The sequence below is a fragment of the Staurois parvus genome, unplaced genomic scaffold (assembly GCF_062004578.1).
Source record: "Staurois parvus isolate SC_StPar_1 unplaced genomic scaffold, SC_StPar_1.0 ptg000720l, whole genome shotgun sequence".
NCBI classification, from domain to species: domain Eukaryota; kingdom Metazoa; phylum Chordata; class Amphibia; order Anura; family Ranidae; genus Staurois; species Staurois parvus.
In genome coordinates this window covers 2,286,992-2,312,331 of record NW_028318516.1, presented here as the reverse complement: position 1 = coordinate 2,312,331, position 25,340 = coordinate 2,286,992, and the positions used below count along the sequence as shown (strand labels likewise).

General features: G+C 43.6%; 1 protein-coding gene across 1 annotated transcript in view; it reads left to right on the top strand.

Annotated features, from left to right (window-relative positions):
• The first annotated feature begins 6,176 nt into the window (after window positions 1-6,176).
• Window positions 6,177-25,340, top strand: part of LOC149445492 (uncharacterized) — a 156,149-nt gene continuing 136,985 nt past the window's right edge. Inside the window, 1 exon segment of the mRNA XM_089653784.1 lies at window positions 6,177-6,210. Within this exon segment, the coding sequence (XP_089509910.1) occupies window positions 6,177-6,210 (34 nt within the window).

Genomic DNA, 25,340 nt, shown 5'->3' with positions numbered 1-25,340 from the left:
GAACTGTTCATGATACGCTTTACATTGTTATTTCTACAGTAGTTGTATCTCCATGGAACTGTTCATGATACGCTTTACATTGATATTTCTACAGTAGTTGTATCTCCATGGAACTGTTCATGATACGCTTTACATTGTTATTTCTACAGTAGTTGTATCTCCATGGAACTGTTCATGATACGCTTTACATTGATATTTCTACAGTAGTTGTATCTCCATGGAACTGTTCATGATACGCGTTACATTGTTATTTCTACAGTAGTTGTATCTCCATGGAACTGTTCATGATACGCTTTACATTGTTATTTCTACAGTAGTTGTATCTCCATGGAACTGTTCATGATACGCTTTACATTGTTATTTCTACAGTAGTTGTATCTCCATGGAACTGTTCATGATACACTTACATTGTTATTTCTACAGTAGTTGTATCTCCATGGAACTGTTCATGATACGCTTTACATTGATATTTCTACAGTAGTTGTATCTCCATGGAACTGTTCATGATACGCTTACATTGTTATCTCTACAGTAGTTGTATCTCCATGGAACTGTTCATGATACGCTTACATTGTTATCTCTACAGTAGTTGTATCTCCATGGAACTGTTCATGATACACTTACATTGTTATTTCTACAGTAGTTGTATCTCCATGGAACTGTTCATGATACACTTACATTGTTATTTCTACAGTAGTTGTATCTCCATGGAACTGTTCATGATACGCTTTACATTGTTATTTCTACAGTAGTTGTATCTCCATGGAACTGTTCATGATACACTTTACATTGATATTTCTACAGTAGTTGTATCTCCATGGAACTGTTCATGATACGCTTTACATTGTTATTTCTACAGTAGTTGTATCTCCATGGAACTGTTCATGATACGCTTTACATTGATATTTCTACAGTAGTTGTATCTCCATGGAACTGTTCATGATACACTTTACATTGTTATTTCTACAGTAGTTGTATCTCCATGGAACTGTTCATGATACGCTTTACATTGTTATTTCTACAGTAGTTGTATCTCCATGGAACTGTTCATGATACACTTACATTGTTATTTCTACAGTAGTTGTATCTCCATGGAACTGTTCATGATACACTTACATTGTTATTTCTACAGTAGTTGTATCTCCATGGAACTGTTCATGATACGCTTTACATTGTTATTTCTACAGTAGTTGTATCTCCATGGAACTGTTCATGATACGCTTTACATTGTTATTTCTACAGTAGTTGTATCTCCATGGAACTGTTCATGATACACTTACATTGTTATTTCTACAGTAGTTGTATCTCCATGGAACTGTTCATGATACGCTTTACATTGTTATTTCTACAGTAGTTGTATCTCCATGGAACTGTTCATGATACGCTTTACATTGATATTTCTACAGTAGTTGTATCTCCATGGAACTGTTCATGATACACTTTACATTGTTATTTCTACAGTAGTTGTATCTCCATGGAAGTGTTCATGATACGCTTTACATTGTTATTTCTACAGTAGTTGTATCTACATGGAACTGTTCATGATACACTTACATTGTTATTTCTACAGTAGTTGTATCTCCATGGAACTGTTCATGATACGCTTTACATTGTTATTTCTACAGTAGTTGTATCTCCATGGAACTGTTCATGATACGCTTTACATTGTTATTTCTACAGTAGTTGTATCTCCATGGAACTGTTCATGATACGCTTTACATTGTTATTTCTACAGTAGTTGTATCTCCATGGAACTGTTCATGATACGCTTTACATTGTTATTTCTACAGTAGTTGTATCTCCATGGAACTGTTCATGATACGCTTTACATTGTTATTTCTACAGTAGTTGTATCTCCATGGAACTGTTCATGATACACTTTACATTGTTATTTCTACAGTAGTTGTATCTCCATGGAACTGTTCATGATACTCTTTACATTGTTATCTTACACCATTGTGTGACAGAATAAAATCACACTTCATTTTTTATTTCAATGGCTCTTTCATTCATAATCGCCTCAAGACACTAAAAGAAGTATTATATGTGTCTAAAATCCAACATTTTGGTGAGCCAGCCTCCGCTGCAGTTTTTCTCTGGTTTTCCATTCCTTGATAAGGGGGAGAACGCACAATTCTGTGATTGTCAAGTCTTGGGAAAAACACGGTGAAAAGAACCTAGAAGTGAAGGCGTTTGTGTTTCGTCAGACGTGAACGAGAGGTCCAGTGACTGAGCCGGGTCAAACAAGAAAATCATCTGATTACGGTGAGTAACAATTATGGAATTTATTGATGATTTAGTTAATGAAAGCAAGCTAGAGTTTAACCCCTTCAATACCGGGCAATTTTACACCTTCCTGCCCAGGCCATTTTTCAGGTTTCAGCGCTCTCACACTTTGAATGACAATTACGCGGTCATACAACACTGTACCCAAACTAAAATTTTATCATTTTCTTCACACAACTAGAGCTTTCTTTTGGTGGTATTTAATCACCGCTGGGGTTTTTATTTTTTTCTAAATTAACAAAAAAAGACCAAAAATTTTGAAAAAAAAACACATTTTTCTTTGTTTCTGTTATAAAAGTTTACAAATAATTGTTCTTCATAAATTTAGGCCGAGATGTATTCTGCTACATGTCTTTGCTGAAAATAACCCAAATTAGGATGTATTTTTTAGTTTGTAGGAAAGTTATAGAGTTCACAAACTATGGTATAGATCTGAATATTGATCAATCCTGAAGTACTGACAGCCAATCTCATTTCTTGAGGTCCAAGAATTTCAGAACAGTACAGATATCCCACAAATGTCAGAACGGTACAGATATCCCCCGAATGTCAGAACGGTACAGATATCCCCCAAATGTCAGGACGGTACAGATATCCCCCAAATGTCAGGACGGTACAGATATCCCCCAAATGTCAGGACGGTACAGATATCCCCCAAATGTCAGGACGGTACAGATATCCCCCAAATGTCAGGACGGTACAGATATCCCCCAAATGTCAGGACGGTACAGATATCCCCCAAATGTCAGAACGGTACAGATATCCCCCAAATGTCAGAACGGTACAGATATCCCCCAAATGTCAGGACGGTACAGATATCCCCCAAATGTCAGAATGGTACAGATATCCCCCAAATGTCAGAACGGTACAGATATCCCCCAAATGTCAGGACGGTACAGATATCCCCCAAATGTCAGGACGGTACAGATATCCCCCAAATGTCAGAATGGTACAGATATCCCCCCAATGTCAGGACGGTACAGATATCCCACAAATGACCCCTTTTTGCAGAGTAGACAGTCCGACATACTTCATAAGAGGCATGGCGAGTTTTTTGAAGTTGTATTTTTTTGTCATAATTTTTCGGAAAATTAAAAAATTAAAAAAATTATTTTCAATATTTTTTTTTTTTTACATACTGTCACCAGTGCAGTACAGCGTCATCATATAACTGGCATGGCGGTTAACAGGGACACTGACTGGTGACAGTATGAAAAAAAAATATATATTTTTTTTTTTTTAAGATTTTTTTTTCATATTTTACTATGACCAAAGTAGTACAATGTTACCATAGCAACACTGTACTACTTTGGGGAAGTGATCAGTATTTTTTTTTTTTTACACAATTTGCTTATAGCAAAGAATTATTTCGCTATAAGCAAGCATTTACCTGAATGACATCGATTCATTCAGCTTTTTTTTTTTTTTTTTTTTTTTTTTTTTTTTTTTGTGCTTAGCTGTGATTTGGTCACAGCTAATCACATGACATGTGCATGTGATTAGCTGTGACCATTCACAGCTAGGCACAGTATACAATGGATGGCATCATGAATGAAGCCATCCATTGTATACAACTGTCATGTGACCTGCTGTGATTGGTCACAGCAGGTCACATGGTACCAGCAACGGGAGCCGGTACTCGGATCTGTCATTTGCCGTGTCCGAGGTGCATGGCCCGTGACAGATCGCGCTGCTGCGCCGCTCTGCATTACCGCAAACGGCGCATGTGCGGGAGCACGCCAAATGGCGTGCACCCGGAATGAAGAGGCACATCTGAAGCCGCCAAACTGCCATTGGCCGGGCGGCTAATGGTTAAAGATGTTTCTTTATATCCTGAAGACGGTCAGCTATGGCACTATATGTATAACGAATGTTTACAGGCCAATATTCAGATAGATAAATCTAGATTTACTGTGCACAGACAGCGTAAAAAGATATCTAACATCTTAAATTTAGTAAGAATATTCAACAAAATGATTTTGAATGTTGATTTATCTGTTAAAAAATCTTGTATATTAAAGCAGACAGAATGTAGCACTGTACAGAATACAGAAAAGCATGAAAATGTGTCTCAAGATGCTCTTAGTTGCCCAAACTGTGACATTTTTTGTAATTACATAGAGAATCTTGAGGAACAAATTGACTCAAAGACAAATCTTTTGTTAAGACTGCAGAATGACAGTAAACAGGTTGCCATGATAAACACAGATGACAAACAGAGTGATTCAAGATCAGAGCCACGGCTGTCCGATATCTCTGAAAGTTCGGATATTGACTCTGATGACGAAACACAAAGTAAACATAAAGAATTGTTATGTAAAACTGCAAAACTTAAGTTGCAAATACATAATCAATTAATGAAAGTTTTAAAAGACTTCCCTGCTTATGATCCAGATAAAGATATCTACAGCAACATGGAAATATATGAAATGCACGTCAAATGCCATCAGCTTCCAAATCATGACATAAATTATTTATTTCCGTTGTGGCTGCCAATTAAATTTATGTCTCGAATTAAAAATTCTGTTATTAACGATAAAGATCAGAAAAAACATAATGACGCGACAGACAGACTGCGACAATTGCTGTTATGTTCAACAGGTGAAGACGTACCTTCTGTAGAAATGCTCGACTTACTGCAGACTACTGCTGACGAAGATCCTTTTGAGTTTTAAAATAAGTTTTCCAAAGCATATAAAATGATATTTGGAGTAGAAAATGAGGAAGACTCAGCTATGATCAAAGCTTTTGTAAAGAAATTCACGTATCTTCATCCAGTGACAGTTGTCATAGCAGAGGAAAAACAAAATTTGAATGACATAGTAAGTTTCATTGACAAAATCCGGAGAAAATTGAAAAATAGCAATATCACTTATGAGATAGCTGTGATTCAAAGTGACAAAAATAGTCAGACAGCAGTTATGCCAGGAACCACAAGTCCCAGTAAGAATGACAACAACAGATGCAAGCAAGTGAGTCATAAAAAGTATACCACATACTTTCACTGTCATAAACAAGGTCATATCAGACGGAATTGTTGGAAGTTTAAAATTGACTCACAAAGAAAATGGAAATAAAAAGTGAAAAAGCAGCTTTTGTACAACCTGCTGTGTTGTGTAATGATAAAAGTTTAACTGAATTGCCTTATGCCTCAACAGTTAAACAAATTCATAATTTGACTAGAAACAACCAGGGGGCGGACTGACCATTTGGAAACTCAGGCACTGCCCGAGGGCTCGGGGTCGGTAGGGGGCCCTATGAGATGCCCCTGGTACCTTTTTCATAGACTTTTTTGAGTTTGGGCAAGGACACAGGGGCCCCATGATCCCCTTTTGCCTGGGGGCCCCATGAGTTGTTAGTTCAGCCCTGGCAACAACTATTCTGACAACATGGTGAGAAGGGCTGTCACAGACACAAATGGTTTATTACCAGTTCCAAAAATAGAATCACGTCCACATTCATCCCCGATATCGTTAGAATTTGTCGCTCCAATTGTATTGGATGACAATGGAAGACCATTTATACAAGGTTTACTAAATGGTAAAAAGATTACATTTCTGATTGACAGTGGATCTGAGATTAGTCTTACCAGAGAAAACGTACCTGTGAAACCAAATTCCCCCATGTGTAAAATAAAAGGTTTTAATAATACAGGTCATTCCACTGCTAGACAGGTGCCTAATGTAACATTTGAAGTACCTGGGCTAGTGAAAACTAACATTGATATTTGGTATAGTAATGCCACCGAGAATATTCTTGGCATTGATTTTATCAATAAGCAGAAGTGGATTATTGATATTATGACCAAAGTTATTTGGAGGAATCCATCTAGGCCCAAATCAATGTTAATGGATGCTTCTATATACAGTGATGTTGGCTTCAACTCTAAAATGTCTACAGCACAAAAACGGCCTGATATTGATGGTAATTGTGCTTTACAAGAATTGGTACAACGTTTTCCAAGTTTGTGGTCAAAATTTACAAATGACATAGGAACATTGAAAGATACAGAATTGAATATTGAGGGAAAAGATCCTATACCCCCTAATCAGTATGAGTTACCACAAGAATCAATAGGACCACTTTCTGCCATTATTCAAGAGTTTGTACAACTTGGCATTTTAAAGAAAACACAATCAGTGGTAAATAACTGTATTTGGCCTATCAAAAATGCTGACAATTCATATTCCTTGTCAGTTGATTTCAGGACACTGAATAAACATATCACAAATAACAAAGCAGTTGTTCCTGATCATTCTAATATCAAGTTACATTTAAAGGCCGAATCCAAAGTGTTTTCTGTTTTGGAAATCGATAACAGTCATTTTTCGATCCCCTTAGCTAAAAGTTGTCAATACAAACTAGCTTTTAAGTTTCAGAAAGAGACCTATGCATTCACTCGATTAGTAGCTGGTTTAGACATCAGTGATGGTGTAGTCCATGAATCCATAGCAAAAATATTATTATTTATTATTATTATTATTATTATACAGCATTTATAAAGCACCAATAGTTCGCTCAGCGCTGTACATTACAAAGGGGGACAGAACATGTGACAGAACAATACCAATACAATGCAAAACATGAGGGGATCGAGGGCCCTGCTCTTTCGAGTTTACAATCTAGGAGGGAGGGGATGTGGCACAGGAGGAGATAGCTGTGGGGGATGGAGTGGTAGGAAGAGTGGAGGAGTTCGGCAAGTTAGCAGGGGGTGGGGTAGGCTTCCCTGAAGAGATGGGTTTTCAGGGTGCGCCTAAAGGAGAGGAGAGTAGGTGATAATCTGATGGGTTGGGGCAGGGAGTTCCAGAGGATGGGTGACACCCTGGAGAAGTCCTGGAGGTGGGCATGGGAGGAGGAGACCAGGGAACTAGAGAGAAGGAGGTCTTGTGAGGAGCGGAGTGTGCGTGCTGGGCGGTACTTGGATATTAGGTCAGTGATGTAGTTCGGGGCAGTATGGTGGACATCTTTGTACGTCAGCGTTAGGATTTTGAATTTGATCCGTTGCGCAATCAGAAGCCAGTGGAGGGATTGGCAGAGGGGGGTGGCGGAGACAGAGCGGTTGGAAAGGTGACTGAGTCTGGCAGCCGTATTCAGGATGGACTGAAGCGGGGATAGCCAGCGGTGAGGCAGGCCAGTGAGGAGGGAGTTGCAGTAGTCGAGTCGTGATATGATGAGGGAGTGGATGAGCTGTTTAGTGGTTTCTGGGGTTAGGAACGTGCGGATTTTGGTGATGTTGCGGAGGTGGAGTCTGCATGTTGCGGAGGTGGAGTCTGCACGAGTTTGTTAAAGATTGGACTTGGGGCTGGAAGGATAGGTTGGAGTCCAGAATGACACCAAGTACTCTGGCCTGCAGGGCAGGTTTGATGGTAGCGTTATTCGATGTGATAGAGAAGTCAATGGGGGATGGTGTGTGGGCTGGGGGGAAGACTAGGAGCTCGGTTTTGGAGAGGTTCAGTTTAAGGAAGTGGAGCGACATCCAGTCTGATATGTCGCTCAGCAGGTGTGTGATTCGGGCGGAGACCGAGGGGGTGAGGTGGGGGGTTGAGAGATAGATTTGCGTCTCGTCAGCATAGAGGTGGTAGTTGAAGCCGTGAGTGTATGAGTTGGCCAAGGGAGGAGGTGTAGATGGAGAAGAGAAGGGGCCCGAGGACAGAGCCTTGAGGGACCCCAACAGAGAGGGGGAGTGAGGGGGAGGTGGTAGCATTATAGGTAACGCTGAAAGAGCGTTGTGACATGTAGGATGAGAGCCAGGAGAGAGCAGAATCTCTGAGGCCGAGGGAGTGTAGTTTTTTGAGGAGGAGGGGGTGGTCGACTGTGTCAAAGGCCGCAGAGAGGTCAAGGAGTAGGAGCACTGAATAGTGGCCATTAGCTTTGGCGGTTAGCAGGTCATTGGAGAGTTTGAGTAAGGCAGTGGAGTGTAGGGGACGGAAGCCGGACTGTAGGGGATCGAGGAGGTTGTTGTCGTTGAGGTGAGAGCATAGGCGGGTGTAGACTAGGCGCTCGAGGAGTTTAGATGTAAATGGGAGCAGGTAGATGGGTCTGAGGTTGTTCAGGTCATTGGGGTCCAGGGAGGGCTTTTTAAGTATGGGGGTGATGTGTGCATGTTTCAGAGGGGAGGGGAAAGTGCCGGAGGAGCGTAGGATGGAGGGAGGTTGTAGGAGTTGTGAGGGGATAGGGTCGAGGGGTCAGGTGGTGAGTTGGGCATCAGAGAGGATCTTGGAGACTTCCTCGATGGTAGTAAGGTTAAAGGTGCGGAGTGTTGGGGGAGCTTCAGTATGAGGAATGTACGGTGGGGTGGAAGAGGAGGTCAGAGCAGTGGTGGGGCCGTGGGAGAGGGGTGATGAGGGGGTTGCTGAGTGAGGGGGAAGGGGGTTGGAGGGAGTTTGAGCAGCGACGAAGTCCCTGCGGTTTATGTCGAGGGGGAGGGGGGATGAGGGGGTAGCTGTGTGAGAGGGGACGGGTTGAGAGGGCGTGTGAGTTGCGGCGATGTCCTTGCGAATTGTGTCAATCTTGTTTTTGAAGTGATTGGCAATCTCAAGGGCAGTGAGTGAGGTGCTGGGTGGAGGTGGGGGTGGTGAGAGTAGAGAGTTGAAGGTGGAGAAGAGTCGGTGAGGATTGGAGGAGAGGGCCTTGATTAGGGTCAGGAAGTAGGCTTTTTTGGCAGCATGGAGGGAGGAGGTGTAGGTGTGGAAGGCAGATTTGTAGCGGGTGAAGGCTTGTTGGGATTTGGTTTTGCACCATAGTCGCTCCAGGGCACGACTGTGTCGTTTGAGGGTTTTGGTGTGATCAGTCTGCCAGGGCTGGAGCGGTCGGGGTCTGATGTTGTGTGTGGTTAAAGGCGCTAGTGAGTCAAGGGCTGTTGAGAGCGCATTGTTGTAGGCGGTCATAGCCAAGTCGGGGCAGGACAGGGGGAGGATGCTGTCATGGAGTTGATCAGCTGCAGAGTGGAGGGGGGCATGGTTAAGGTTGCGGAGGTTATGGCTGGTAGTAGTGTGACATTTGGAGGGGTAGGTGTTGGAGGAGAGGAGACAGAGAAGGTAATCAGGTTGTGGTCAGAGAGAGGGAAGGGGGTGTTAGTGAGGTTGTGGGGAGCGCAGCGGTTGGAGAAGACAAGATCAAGGATATTACCGTCAGAGTGGGTGGTGGATTGTATGCACTGTGCAAGTGCAAAGGAGGAGGTTAAGTGGAGGAGACGGGCTGTGTCTGGGTTGTCGAGGTTGACAGGGATGTTGAAATCCCCAAGGATGATGGTGGGTAGCTCAGAGGAGAGGAAGAAGGGTAGCCAGGAGGAGAAGTCATCCAGGAAGCGGGGTATGGATCCAGGAGGCCGGTATATCATAATTTTCAAGGCCAGAATGCATTTTTCAGCATGTAAATACAATTATACTGAGTACGCAGAATGTTAACGAACATATTACTCTTTTGTCTGAGTTATTTATGTTGTTACAGGATGCAGGCCTAAAATTAAACCCGGAAAGAGTTCAGCTGATGAAAAGTCAGGTGAAATACTTTCACATGCAGATTAGTCAAGGAAAGAGACAATTATTGCAGGAAACAGTCAGAGTTATCACTGCCTTTCCAGTTCCTCATAAACTCATAAAGCATTGCAACAATTTTTGAAAAACATAAATCATTGTAAAGAGTTTATACATGGTTTCGCAGAGAAAGTTAAGCCATTATATCATCTTTTGAAGAGTAAAAATAACTTAGTTGACCAATGGGGTCCAAATGAGAATAATGCTTTAAAAGTGTTGAAAAAAGATTTGCAGAATGCGCCAGCATTAGGTACTATTAAGGTTTGTTCCAAAGCTCCTTTTGTTGTGAAAACTCATGTATCTGATAATGCAATTTCAGTAACTTTGTCTCAATTAAAAGAAGGTAATGAGAGACTAATTAGTTACTTTTCCAGAAATTTATCACCATTGGAAAAAACTTTTACACCTGAGGTACTGCAACTGCTAAGTTTCTTTTATGCAATCAAAGCATCAGAAAGCACAGTAAAGTCACATAGTATCATATTACAGTCGCCTGACAGTTCACTAAGAAGAATTCTTCAGGAAGATACATTCAGAGAATGTGGTGAAAGGTATCCTCAGTGGATAAGAGCACTGTTAGCCAAACACATTGTGATAGGTACAGCTGTATCAGACAAGTCTCTACCTCACATTCACAGCAACACATGTACTACTGAAAAACACTCTAACACCAGAATAATGACATCAGCACAAAAAACAGTTATGCATATTTCTAATTTTATAGGGATGAGAACAAAGGCATAATCCTTTGTCATCTCTGGGGTGATACAAAACCTTTCTTTGTTTAGTAAAACAGGGTTTTGCGGTCATGACCTATGATGAAATATTGCTGACCTATGATGAAACATTTTAATAATCCTTTTATTCTGATACTTACATCCATATTAGCATAATATTAATATTATTATTATTTTTTATTTTTACATATTCATATACTGAATGTTTTTTGGTTAAAACTTCATAGAGTTATTCCAGTTAATAGAATATCTTTTGTTAAAAGGTTAAGAAACATATTACTCTTATAGGAGCAATATAAACTTATGACATATTTTATGGAAAGTATATTTCCGGAAAGTTAAAATATTATACAAATATGGAAATATACTACATTAATTATTATTACATCATTTAATTATTATTATTACTATTACAATCTTATATCAATTAACATTATGATTAAGAATTATTATATTAAAAGAAACTGAAGATAAAGGTAAAGAGTTCTGAAGGAAAGTTATTTTTGGTTGGTCCAGTTATGAAGAATATGTACAATGATTTGGTACAAGGCTGTGTGTATGGGCCGTGAATGAAGTGTGCATTGGTTAAAAATTAATTATGGACTAATCATAATAAGGGGGATTTGTTAGAAATCAAAATTGTGATTCGGCACTTATATTGATGGCAAGCTTGCAAAATATTTGTTTTTTATGATTAATCATAATTAATATTAATATGTGTGAATTGTCACCTTAAACCGATGATATTTAATTCTTCAGTAAAATAGATGAGATATAGCTATACCTGAGACCAAAAGATATATAAGTTAAGCTGAGACAGTAAATATGAATGAGTTCGCTGAGACAGTAAATATGAATGAGTTCGCTGAGACAGCTATACCAGCTGAAGACTATATTTAGGCATAGCTGGTTAGAAGTCTCTAGTAAAATGTCAAAGGCATTAGGAGGACTCATTATAGACTTTCTATTACATAATGTATTTTAATAGTATCTGTGTGTATTTAGTATACGTTTCTAATATTGATACATATATAGATTAGTGATTATACATTGATATGTTGAAAAGATATGTTCTTAAGCTATATTATTCTTTAAATATAAATAGCTGAGGTTACATCATCAGCTTATAGTATTATGTACATCAGCATACATATGTTCCTGTCCATCAAAAACATTATGTGAGTGTCGTCCCCCCCCTTCTATGCCATACAAGGTATTAAGAATCTCTCATTATGACACACTCATTCTGCATAAAACGTCCATAAGGGACAGAGGACGAGAGCTCACACGCTAACACTGACACTCTGACACACATACATGTCTAGGATGTTCTGAGAAAACAACAAGTGCGTGCTGCAAGACAAAGTTCGTCACTTCCATCTATTTCCGGCTTCTTCACAAAGTCTCGAAGGACAAGAACATGAAGGACAGAACAGCACATGGCCGGACTTCTATGACAGATAATGGTGACTTATCTTTAAACTTTTGCTTGATATTTCTACAGTAGTTTTATCTCCATGGAACTGTTCATGATACGCTTTACATTGTTATTTCTACAGTAGTTGTATCTCCATGGAACTGTTCATGATACGCTTTACATTGTTATTTCTACAGTAGTTGTATCTCCATGGAACTGTTCATGATACGCTTTACATTGTTATTTCTACAGTAGTTGTATCTCCATGGAACTGTTCATGATACGCTTTACATTGTTATTTCTACAGTAGTTGTATCTCCATGGAACTGTTCATGATACACTTACATTGTTATTTCTACAGTAGTTGTATCTACATGGAACTGTTCATGATACACTTTACATTGTTATTTTATACCATTGTGTGATAGAATAAAATCACACTTCATTTTTTATTTCAATGACTCTTTCATTCATAATCGCCTCAAGACACTAAAAGAAGTATTATATGTGTCTAAAATTCAACAGACGGGACATTCTGGGTAGTCTGTCTCTCTCTGATATGAAGGATGGGACATTCTGGGTAGTCTGTCTATCTCTGATATGAAGGACGGGACATTCTGGATAGTCTGTCTCTCTCTGTTATGAAGGACGGGACATTCTGGGTAGTCTGTCTCTCTCTATGATATGAAGGATGGGACATTCTGGGTAGTCTGTCTCTCTCTGATATGAAGGATGGGACATTCTGGGTAGTCTGTCTCGGTCTCTGATATAAAGCACGGGACGTTCTGAGTAGTCTGTCTCTCTCTGATATGAAGGACGGGACATTCTGGGTAGTCTGTCTCTCTCTGATATAAAGGATGGGACATTCTGGGTAGTCTGACTCTCTCTGATATGAAGGACGGGACATTCTGGGCAGTCTGACTCTCTCTGATATGAAGGACGGGACATTCTGGGGAGTCTGACTCTCTCTGATATGAAGAACGGGAGATTCTGGTGAGTCTGTCTCTCTCTGATATGAAAGACATAACATTCTAAGGAGTCTGTCTCTCTCTGATAGGAAGGACGGGACATTCTGGGGAGTCTGTCTCTCTCTGATAAGAAGGACGGGACATTCTGGGTAGTCTGTCTCAGTCTTCTGATATGAAGGATGAGACATTTTGGGTAGTCTCTCTCTCTGATATGAAGGACGGGGCATTCTGGTTACTCTGTCTCTCTCTGATTTGAAGGACAGGACATACTGGGTAGTCTGTCTCTGATATGAAGGATGAGACATTTTGGGTAGTCTGTCTCTCTCTCTGATAGGAAGGATGAGACATTCTGGGTAGTCTGTCTCTCTCTGATATGGAGGATTGGATATTCTAGGGAGTCTGTCTCGGTCTCTGATATGGAGAATTGGACATTCTGGGTAGTCTGTCTCTCTCTCTGATAGGAAGGATGGGACATTCTGGGTAGTCTGTCTCTCTCTGATATAAAGGATGGGACATTCTGGTTGGTCTGTCTCTCTCTGATTTGAAGGATGGGACATTCTGGGTAGTTTGTCTCTCTCTCTCTTATAGGAAGGACGGAACATTCTGGGTAGTCCGTCTCTCTCTCAAATGAAGGACGGGACATTCTGGGTAGTCTGTATCTCTTTGATATGAAGGGAAGGACATTCTGGGTAGTCTGTCTCTCTTTGATATGAAGGACGGGACATTCTGTGTAGTCTGTCACTCTCTGATATGAAGGACGGGGCATTCTGGGTAGTCTGTCACTCTCTGATATGAAGGACGGGACATTCTAGGTAGTCTGTCACTCTCTCTCATTATGAAGGACGGGACATTCTGGGTAGTCTTTCTTTCTCTTATAGGAAGGATGGGAGATTCTGGGTAGTCTGTCTCGGTCTCTGATATGAAGGATGAGACATTTTGGGTAGTCTGTCTCTCTCTGATATGAAGGACGGGACATTCTGGTTAGTCTGTCTCTCTCTTATTTTGAAGGACGGGACATTCTGGGTAGTCTGTCTCTGATATGAAGGACAGGACATTCTGGGTAGTCTGTCTCTGATATGAAGGACAAGACATTCTGGGTAGTCTGTCTCTCTGATAGGAAGGATGAGACATTCTGGGTAGTTTGTCTCTCTCTGATATGGAGGATTCGATATTCTAGGTAGTCTGTCTCGGTCTCTGATATGGAGGACGGGACATTCTGGGTAGTCTGTCTCTCTCTGATATGAAGGACGGGACATTCTGGGTAGTCTGTCTCTCTCTGATATCAAGGATGGGACATTCTGGGTAGACTTTCTCTCTCTGATATGAAGGACGGGACATTCTGGGTAGTCTGTCTCTCTCTGATATAAAGGACGGGACATTCTGAGGAGTCTGACTCTCTCTGATATGAAGGACGGGACATTCTGGGGAGTCTGACTCTCTCTGATATGAAGAACAGGACATTCTGGTGAGTCTGTCTCTCTCTGATATGAAGAACGGGACATTCTGGTGAGTCTGTCTCTCTCTGATATGAAAGACATAACATTCTGAGGAGTCTGTCTCTCTCTGATAGGAAGGACGGGACATTCTGGGGAGTCTGTCTCTCTCTGATAGGAAGGACGGGACATTCTGGGGAGTCTGTCTCTCTCTGATAGGAAGGACAGGATATTCAGGGTAGTCTGTCTCAGTCTCTGATATGAAGGATGAGACATTTTGGGTAGTCTCTCTCTGATATGAAGGATGGGACATTCTGGGTAGTCTGTCTCTCTCTGATATGAAGGACGGGACATTCTGGGGAGTCTGACTCTCTCTGATATGAAGAACGGGACATTCTGGTGAGTCTGTCTCTCTCTGATATGAAGAACGGGACATTCTGGTGAGTCTGTCTCTCTCTGATATGAAAGACATAACATTCTGAGGAGTCTGTCTCTCTCTGATAGGAAGGACGGGACATTCTGGGGAGTCTGTCTCTCTCTGATAGGAAGGACGGGACATTCTGGGGAGTCTGTCTCTCTCTGATAGGAAGGACGGGATATTCAGGGTAGTCTGTCTCAGTCTCTGATATGAAGGATGAGACATTTTGGGTAGTCTCTCTCTGATATGAAGGACGGGACATTCTGGTTACTCTGTCTCTCTCTGATTTGAAGGACGGGACATTCTGGGTAGTCTGTCTCCCATATGAAGGACAGGACATTCTGGGTAGTCTGTCTCTCTTTGATATGAAGGATGGGACATTCTGGGTAGTCTGTCACTCTCTGATATGAAGGATGGGACATTCTGGGTAGTCTGTCACTCTCTGTTATGAAGGACGGGACATTCTGGGTAGTCTGTCTCCTTCTCTCTAATAGAAAGGACGGGACATTCTGGTTAGTCTGTCGCTCTCTCTCTCTGATATGAAGGACGGGACATTCTGGGTAGTCTGTCTCTCTCTGATATGAAGGACGGGACTTTCTGGGTAGTCTGTCTCTCTCTGATATGAAGGACGGGACATTCTGGGGAGTCTGTCTCTCTCTGATATGAAGGACGGGACATTCTGGGTAGTCTGTCTCTCTCTTATTTTGAAGGATGGGACATTCTGGGTAGTCTGTCTCTCTCTCTGATAGGAAGGATGAGACATTCTGGGTAGTCTGTCTCTCTCCGATATGGAGGATTGGATATTCTAGGTAGTCTGTCTCGGTCTCTGATATGGAGGATTGGACATTCTGGGTAGTCTTTCTCTCTCTGATATGAAGGATAGGACATTCTGGGTAGTCTGTCTCTCTCTGATATGAAGGATGGAACATTCTGGGTAGTCTGTCTCTCTCTGATATGAAGGATGGGACATTCTGGGTAGTTTGTCTCTCTCTGATATGAAGGATGAGACATTCTGGGTAGTCTGTCTCTCTCTGATATGAAGGACGGGACATTCTGGGGAGTCTGACTCTCTCTGATATGAAGAACGGGACATTCTGGTGAGTCTGTCTCTCTCTGATATGAAGAACGGGACATTCTGGTGAGTCTGTCTCTCTCTGATATGAAAGACATAACATTCTGAGGAGTCTGTCTCTCTCTGATAGGAAGGACGGGACATTCTGGGGAGTCTGTCTCTCTCTGATAAGAAGGATGGGACATTCAGGGTAGTCTGTCTCTCTGATATGAAGGACGGGACATTCTGGTTACTCTGTCTCTCTCTGATTTGAAGGACGGGAAATACTGGGTAGTTTGTCGCCGATATGATGGACAGGACATTCTGGGTAGTCTGTCTCTGATATGAAGGATGAGACATTCTGGGTAGTCTGTCTCTCTCTCTGATAGGAAGGATGAGACATTCTGGGTAGTCTGTCTCTCTCTGATATGGAGGATTGGATATTCTAGGTAGTCTGTCTCGGTCTCTGATATGGAGGATGGGACATTCTGGTTGGTCTGTCTCTCTCTGATTTGAAGGATGGGACATTCTGGGTAGTTTGTCTCTCTCTCTCTCTTATAGGAAGGACGGAACATTCTGGGTAGTCCGTCTCTCTCTCAAATGAAGGACGGGACATTCTGGGTAGTCTGTATCTCTTTGATATGAAGGGAAGGACATTCTGGGTAGTCTGTCTCTCTTTGATATGAAGGACGGGACATTCTGTGTAGTCTGTCACTCTCTGATATGAAGGACGGGGCATTCTGGGTAGTCTGTCACTCTCTGATATGAAGGATGGGACATTCTAGGTAGTCTGTCTCGCTCTCTGATATGAAGGATGGGACATTCTGGGTAGTCTTTCTTTCTCTTATAGGAAGGATGGGAGATTCTGGGTAGTCTGTCTCCCTCTCTCTGATAGAAAGGACGGGACATTCTGGGTAGTCTGTCGCGCTCTCTCTCTAATATGAAGGACGGGATATTCTGGGTAGTCTGTCTCGGTCTCTGATATGAAGGACGGGACATTCTGGGTAGTCTGTCTCTCTCTTATTTTGAAGGACGGGACATTCTGGGTAGTCTGTCTCTGATATGAAGGACAGGACATTCTGGGTAGTCTGTCTCTGATATGAAGGACAAGACATTCTGGGTAGTCTGTCTCTCTCTCTGATAGGAAGGATGAGACATTCTGGGTAGTTTGTCTCTCTCTGATATGGAGGATTCGATATTCTAGGTAGTCTGTCTCGGTCTCTGATATGGAGGATTGGACATTCTGGGTAGTCTGTCTCTCTCTGATATCAAGGATGGGACATTCTGGGTAGTCTTTCTCTCTCTGATATAAATGACGGGACATTCTGGGGAGTCTGACTCTCTTTGATATGAAGGACGGGACATTCTGGGTAGTCTGTCTCTCTCTGATAGGAAGGACGGGACATTCTGGGGAGTCTGACTCTCTCTGATAGGAAGGACGGGATATTCAGGGTAGTCTGTCTCAGTCTCTGATATGAAGGATGAGACATTTTGGGTAGTCTCTCTCTGATATGAAGGACGGGACATTCTGGTTACTCTGTCTCTCTCTGATTTGAAGGACGGGACATTCTGGGTAGTCTGTCTCCCATATGAAGGACAGGACATTCTGGGTAGTCTGTCTCTCTTTGATATGAAGGACGGGACATTCTGGGTAGTCTGTCACTCTCTGATATGAAGGATGGGACATTCTGGGTAGTCTGTCACTCTCTCTGATATGAAGGACGGGACATTCTGGGTAGTCTTTCTTTCTGTTATAGGAAGGATGGGAGATTCTGGGTAGTCTGTCTCCTTCTCTCTAATAGAAAGGACGGGACATTCTGGTTAGTCTGTCGCGCTCTCTCTCTGATATGAAGGACGGGACATTCTGGGTAGTCTGTCTCTCTCTGATATGAAGGATGGGACATTCTGCGTAGTCTGTCTCTCTCTGATATGAAGGACGGGACATTCTGGGTAGTCTGTCACTCTCTGATATGAAGGATGGGACATTCTGGGTAGTCTTTCACTCTCTGATATGAAGGATGGGACATTCTGGATAGTCTGTCACTCTCTCTGATATGAAGGATGGGAGATTCTGGGTAGTCTGTCTCCTTCTCTCTAATAGAAAGGACGGGACATTCTGGTTAGTCTGTCGCGCTTTCTCTCTAATATGAAGGACGGGATATTCTGGGTAGTCTGTCTCGGTCTCTGATAAGAAGGACGGGACATTCTGGGTAGTCTGTCTCTCTCGTATATGACGGACGGGACATTCTGGGTCATCTGTCTCTCTCTCTGATATGAAAGATGGGACATTCTGCGTAGTCTGTCTCTCTCTCTGATATGAAGGACGGAACATTCTGGGTAGTCTGTCTCTCTCTCTCTGATATGAAGGACGGGACATTCTGGGCCGTCTGTCTCTCTCTCTGATATGAAGGACGGGACATTCTGGGTAGTCTTTCTTTCTCTCATAGGAAGGATGGGAGATTCTGGGTAGTCTGTCGCTCTCTCTCTCTGATATGAAGGACGGGATATTCTGGGTCATCTGTCTCTCTCTCTGATATGAAAGATGGGACATTCTGGGTAGTCTGTCTCTTTCTGATATGAAGGATGGGACATTCTGGGTAGTCTGTCTCTTTCTCTGATATGAAGGACGGAACATTCTGGGTAGTCTGTGTCTATGATATGAAGGACAGGACATTCTGGGTAGTCTGTCTCTCTCTGATAGGAAGGATGGGACATTCTGGGTAGTCTGTCTCTCTCTGATTTGAAGGATGGGATATTCTGGGTAGTCTGTCTCTCTCTGATAGGAAGGACTTGACATTCTGGGTAGTCTGTCTCTCTCTCTGATAGGAAGGACGGGACATTCTGGTTAGTCTGTCTCTCTCTCTGATAGGAAGGACGGGACATTCTGGGTAGTCTGTCTCGGTCTCTGATAAGAAGGACGGGACATTCTGGGTAGTCTGTCTCTCTCGTATATGACGGACGGGACATTCTGGGTCATCTGTCTCTCTCTCTGATATGAAAGATGGGACATTCTGCGTAGTCTGTCTCTCTCTCTGATATGAAGGACGGAACATTCTGGGTAGTCTGTCTCTCTCTCTGATATGAAGGACGGAACATTCTGGGTAGTCTGGCTCTCTCTCTGAAAGGAAGGATGGGACATTCTGGGTAGTCTGTCTCTCTCTGATAGGAAGGACGAGACATTCTGGGTAGTCTGTCTCTCTCTCTGATATGAAGGACGGGACATTCTGGGTAGTCTTTCTCTCTCTGATAGGAAGGACGGGACATTCTGGGTAGTCTGTCTCTCTCTCTGATATGAAGGACGGGACATTCTGGGTAGTCTGTCTCAGTCTCTGATATGAAGGACGGGACATTCTGGGTAGTCTGTCTCTTTCTCTGATATGAAGGACGGGACATTCTGGGTAGTGTGTCTGTCTGATTTTGGAGGTTTCTGTTTTATTATGTATACCTTTGTTTTTATCTTGTGTTCTGTATCTTTAAGACTTTTCTATCTGTAATTAAGTAACTTTTTTAAACAGTTGGTTGCATAAGAGTTAGGTTTATTGTTTCTTACTTTTTTTTAGGTATTTTGTCACTTTACTGATATCCTTGTAAGGTAATACAATGCAGGAATGGTTATCAGGGGACATTTCTCGTGGCTGCAGTTCCTCTGAATTCCACAAGATGGTGATCTCATTTCTACTACCCAGACAGGACTCCTCTATGGAATACAGACAGGAAGTGATGTCAGGTACAGACAGGAAGTGATCTTGAATAAAGACACAAAGTTCTATGTGGTCTGAAGGAGATCGGAGAGGTTTGTGGACCTGTAGAGGAGGTAATTATTATACAGGATTTATGGCGCCAAAAGTTTTCTCAGCACTTTACAATATAATGGTAGACAATACAGCAACAATACAGTTCAATACAAGAGGGATAGGAGGGCCTGATCCTGGGAGTTTACAATCTAAAAGGGAGGGGCTAGTGGTACAAGAGGTAGTAACTGTGGGGGATGGACTGGTAGGAAGAGTAGAAGATTCCAGTATTAGCTGAAGGCAGGAGAGGCTTCCCTGAAGAAAGAGGTTATCAGAGATCGCCTAAAAGTGAGCAGAGTAGGCGATAGTCTGATAAATTGTGGTAGAGAGTTCCAGAGGATGGGGGAATCTCTGGAGAAGTCCTGGAGATGAGCATGGGAGGAGGAGACAAGGGAGCTAGAGAGTAGGAGGTCTTGCGAGGAGCGGAGAGGACGGTTTGGGTGATATTTGGAGACAAGATTGGTGATGTATTTTTGGGCAGTTATAAATGGCTTTATATGTTATTGTTAATGTTTTGAATTATATCCATTGGGCAACGGGAAGCCAGTGGAGGGATTTACAGAGGGGGGTGGTGGATACTGAAAGGAGGCCAGTGGAGGGATTGACAGAGAGGGGTGGAGGACAATGAATGGAGGCCAGTGGAGGGATTGGCAGAGAGGGGTGGAGGACACTGAGTGGAGGTCAGTGGATGGATTGGCAGAGAGGGGTGGAGCACACTGAGTGGAGGCCAGTGGAGGGATTGGCATAGAGGGGTGGCAGATACAGAATGGATAGTAAGGTGGATGAGTCTGGCAGCAGCATTCATGATAGACTGAAGAGGGGATAGCCTGCGATGAGGTCGGCCAATGAGGAGGGAGTTACAATAGTCAAGGCGAGATATAACAAGGGAGTGAATAAGTTGCTTAGTGGTTTCCGAGGTTAGGAACGGGCATATCTTGGAGATGTTGCGGAGGTAAAGTCTGCAAGATTTGGACAGTGATTGGATTTGGGACTGAAAGGACAGATGGGAGTCTAGGATTACACCTAGTACCCTGGCATGAGGGGTGGGACTGATGATTGTGTTATTGATCTTGATGGAGAAGTCAGGGGAGGGGGCACGGGCTGGAGGGAATACTAAGAGCTCAGTTTTGAAAAGATTGAGTTAGAGGAAGTGGAGTGACATCCATGCCGATATGTCGCTTAGTAGGTTAGTAATGAAGGGGTGAGGTGAGGAGGTGACTGAAGGGGTGAGGTGAGGAGTAGAAAGATAGATTTGTGTATCATTATCATAGAGATGGTACTTTTAAGCCATGGGAGTTTATCAAGTGACCAATGGAGGAGGTGTAGATGGAGAAGAGAAGGGGTCCAAGGACAGATCCTTGAGGCACCCCTATAGAAAGAGGGAGTGAAGAGGAGGAAGCAGCATTATAGGTAACGCTTAAGGAGCGCTGTGATAGGTAGGAGGAGAACCAGGAGAGAGCAGAGTCTCTGAGACTCAGAGAGTGGAGTTTTTTGAGGAGGAGAGGATTGTCAACAGTATCAAAAGCTTCAGAGAGGTCAAGTAGTAAGAGTATGGAGTAGTGGCCATTGGTTGGAAGGAGTAGGGAGTAGTGGCCAGTGGCTGGGATGAGTATGGAGTAGTGGCCATTGGTTGGGATAGGTACGGAGTAGTGGCCATTGATTGAGATGGGTACGGAGTAGTGGCCATTGGTTAGGATGAGTACGGAGTAGTGGCCGTTGGTTGGGATGAGTAGGGAGTAGTGACCATCGGTTGGGATGAGTACGGAGTAGTGGCCGTCGGTTGGGATGAGTACGGAGTAGTGGCCGTCGGTTGGGATGAGTACGGAGTAGTGGCCGTCGGTTGGGATGAGTACGGAGTAGTGGCCGTCGGTTGGGATGAGTACGGAGTAGTGGCCGTCGGTTGGGATGAGTACGGAGTAGTGGCCGTCGGTTGGGATGAGTACGGAGTAGTGGCCGTCGGTTGGGATGAGTAAGGAGTAGTGGCCGTCGGTTGGGCTGAGTACGGAGTAGTGGCCGTCGGTTGGGCTGAGAACGGAGTAGTGGCCATCGATTGGGATGAGTACGGAGTAGTGGCCATCAGTTGGGATGAGTACGGAGTAGTGGCCATTGGTTTGGATGAGTACGGAGTAGTGGCCATCGGTTGGGATGAGTATGGAGTAGTGGCCATCAGTTGGGATGAGTACAGAGTAGTGGCCATCGGTTGGGATGAGTACGGATTAGTGGCCATCGGTTTGGATTAGTATGGAGTAGTGGCCATCGGTTGGGATTAGTATGGAGTAGTGGCCATCGATTGGGATTAGTATGGAGTAGTGGCCATCGGTTGGGATTAGTATGGAGTAGTGGCCATTGGTTGGGATGAGTATGAAGTAGTGGCCATTGGTTGGGATGAGTATGGAGTAGTGGCCATTGGTCTTAGCAGTTAGTAGATCATTAGTGAGGTTTAGTAGGGCGGTGTCAGTGGCGTGTAGTGAGTGAAAGCCAGACTGTAAAGGGTCGAGAAGGTTGTTGTCAGTGAGGTGGGAGCTCAGGCGATTGTAGACTAAGCGTTCTAAGCGTTTAGAGGTAAATGGCAGCAGGGAGATGGGTCTTAAGTTGTTCAGGTTGATGGGGTCCAGGGAGGGCTTGTTAAGTATGGGAGTTATATGCACATGCTTTAGAGGGGAGGGGAAGGCACCAGTAGAGAGGGAAAGATTGAAGATGTGAGTGAGGGATCATAGGATGGAATAAGAGGGTGACCGTAGTAGTTGTGAGGGGACAGGATCCAGGGGGCAGGTGGTGAGACGGGCTTCTGAGAAAACCTTAGTGACCTCTTCAGTAGTAGCGAGGTCAGAAGAGGAAAGTGTTGAGGGAGGTTTAGTATAAGGTATGCTAAGTGGGATGGATGTCTGTGCAGTGGTGATGTCCCTACGAATTGCATCAATCTTGTTTTTTAAATGATTTGCAATCTCATGAGCAGTGAGTGAGGTACTGGGTGGAGGTGGAGAAAGTAGAGAGTTAAAAGTAGAGAAGAGAAAACGAGGACTGAATGAGCAGGTATTGAAGAGAGTGACAAAGTCGTCTTGTTTGGCAGCATGGAGGGAGGAATTGTATGTGAAGAAAGCAGATTTATATCGGGTGAATGCTTGCTGAGATTTGGTTTTACGCCACAATCGCTCCAGCGCACGACTATGTCACTTAAGATTTCTGGTGTCTTCAGTCTGACACGGTTGTAACGGTCGGGGCCTGATGCTTCGTGTTGTTAGAGGAGCAAGTGAGTCCAGTGTGGATGATAGTGAACTGTTGTAGACAGCAGTGGTAAGGTCAGGGCAGGACAGGGGAGAGATTCTGTCATAGAGTTGGTCAGTTGCAGAGTGGAAAGGAGCCGGGTTCAAGTTGTGAAGGTTTCTGCGGGTAATTGTTTGCTGCTTGGAGGGATAGGTGTTTGAAGATGAGGAGACTGTGAAGGTGATGAGATTGTGATCAGAGAGAGGAAAGGGGGTGTTTGTGAGGTTGTAGGGAGTGCAAAGATGGGAGAAAACAAGGTCTAATGTATTCCCATCAGAGTGAGTGGAGGACGGTATACATTGTGCTAATGCAAAAGATGAGGTTATGTTGAAGAGTTGGGATGTAGCCGGGTTGTTGACATTAATGGGAATGGTAAAATCTCTGAGAATGATAGCGGGTAGTTCAGAGGAGAGAAAGTAGGGTAGCCAGGTGGAGAAATCATCAAGAAAGTGGGACACGGGTCCAGGAGGCCGATAGATCACTGCAATCCTCAGAGAAATGGGAGAAAACAGCCGGATGCAGTGAGTCTGGAAAGAAGGGAAGGATAGAGAGGGAGGGTTAGGGAGGACTTGAAAGGTGCTCAGTGGGGATAGAAGCAAACCAACCCCACCACCTTTCTGACCACTGGGTCTGGGTGAGTGGGTCCAGAGGAGGCCTCCATAGGAAAGTGCTGCGGGGGAAGTAGGATCTGCTGCTTGGAGCCAGGTTTCTGTAATTGCTAGTAGGTTAAGGGAGAGTCAAAAAGGTCATGGACAGAGGTGAGATTATTACAGAGTGGGCATTCCAGAGCGCTTATGAAAAAGGGAGCCTGGTTTTTGGGAGCACAGGGGCTGATATTAAATTGAGGGGATTGTGGCTATTCCATGGAAGAAAGAGGATGCCTGGTGTGGGGGTGAGATAGTGGAGGTCCAGGGTTTGGGGAGATATCCCCAGAGGTTAGGAGAAGGAGGGTGCCTGGTGTGGGGGTGAGACAGTGGAGGTCCAGGGTTTGGGGAGATATCCCCAGAGGTTAGGAGAAGGAGGGTGCAAAAAGTAAGATGGGAGCGGGATGTACACGAGCGCACATGCCTTCCAGTCCTGGTGTTTGGGTCAGCAGGAGAGTGAAGTATCAGCAGGAGGTGATGAGAGCAGTAGTAGGGAGATGGTAGCAGTGAGGGGGAGATGTACAAGTTTTGGGGTGGAGTAGAGGGGTAAAGAAGTGAGATTTTGGGAACGCAGGAAAGTAATATGAAAAGGAGGAGTAGAGGGGACATATGAAAGGTACACGGAGTGGCACTCAGACTTGTAAGAGATGTTTCCCGGGGTGTTTGCTTGTAGTCTGTCCAGCGTGCAGGAGAGTTTCTTGTTGTTTTATCTTCCTGCTGCTTTAGTTCAACTGCTTCTTAGCACTTCATCAACGCAGCACTCACTCAAAAGCAGCCCCCCCTCAGTGACTGTGCCCTCCCATCAATGATCTCCCCCATCAGCTGTTCTAAATTTATAGGGAGATGGCCAAATGAGCACTCATCTCCGCCCCAATTAGGAACTGATAAGGATCACATGAATGGATGATTCTCAAAGAGACCAGACACAGGCCATAGTCATAAACCAGTAATAAGATGTTATGTTCTATTTACACCCAGTAACCCCCCGTCATGTCCGTCCTCTTCCTCTATAGTCCTGTCCGTCCTCTCCCTCCATAGTCATGTCTGTCCTCTTCCTCCATTGTCATGTCTGTCCTCTTCCTCCATAGTCACTGTGACATCTTTTATCTCCAGCAGAGGATACACATCACTATTTAGAAGGACACAAGGTTCTCTACAAGGACGTCATGATGGACAATCAGCCGCCCCTCACATCACCGGGTAAGAGGAGACTTTATTGTAAAGGAGAGAGCAGTACGGAGGATCCACCTAGATCCCCCATCATCTGATAAACACATAGAAACAATGGATTCAGTCAGTGTGTGTGTTTCCTACAGATGGATCCAGTCATGGGAACCCACCAGAGAGATGTCCCCGTCCTCTGTATTCCCGGGATTCCACACAGGAAGGTCACACCATCCCTCACCATCATCAGGTAGATGAGGAACAATCACTGATAGTATCATTAGGATCTGTACATTATCTGCATTGTTACCATTGATGGCATTTTTATTATATATTCAGAGTGGAAACCTGAGAGATCCTAAAGTTGAGGATAAAGAAGAGATAAAAGAGGAGGAGGATGAGGATGGGGGGATGGAGGAGTCACAGCTTCTAAAAGAACACAAAGATCTGTACCAGGACACCATGGTGGAGTCATCCAGCTACAGGAACCCACCAGAGAGATGTCCCCGTCCTCTGTATTCCCGGGATTCCACACAGGAAGGTCACACCATCCCTCACCATCATCAGGTAGATGATGACAATTATTGGTAGTTGTGATTTATACACAGCATGTTTGTTACAATGAATGTTTT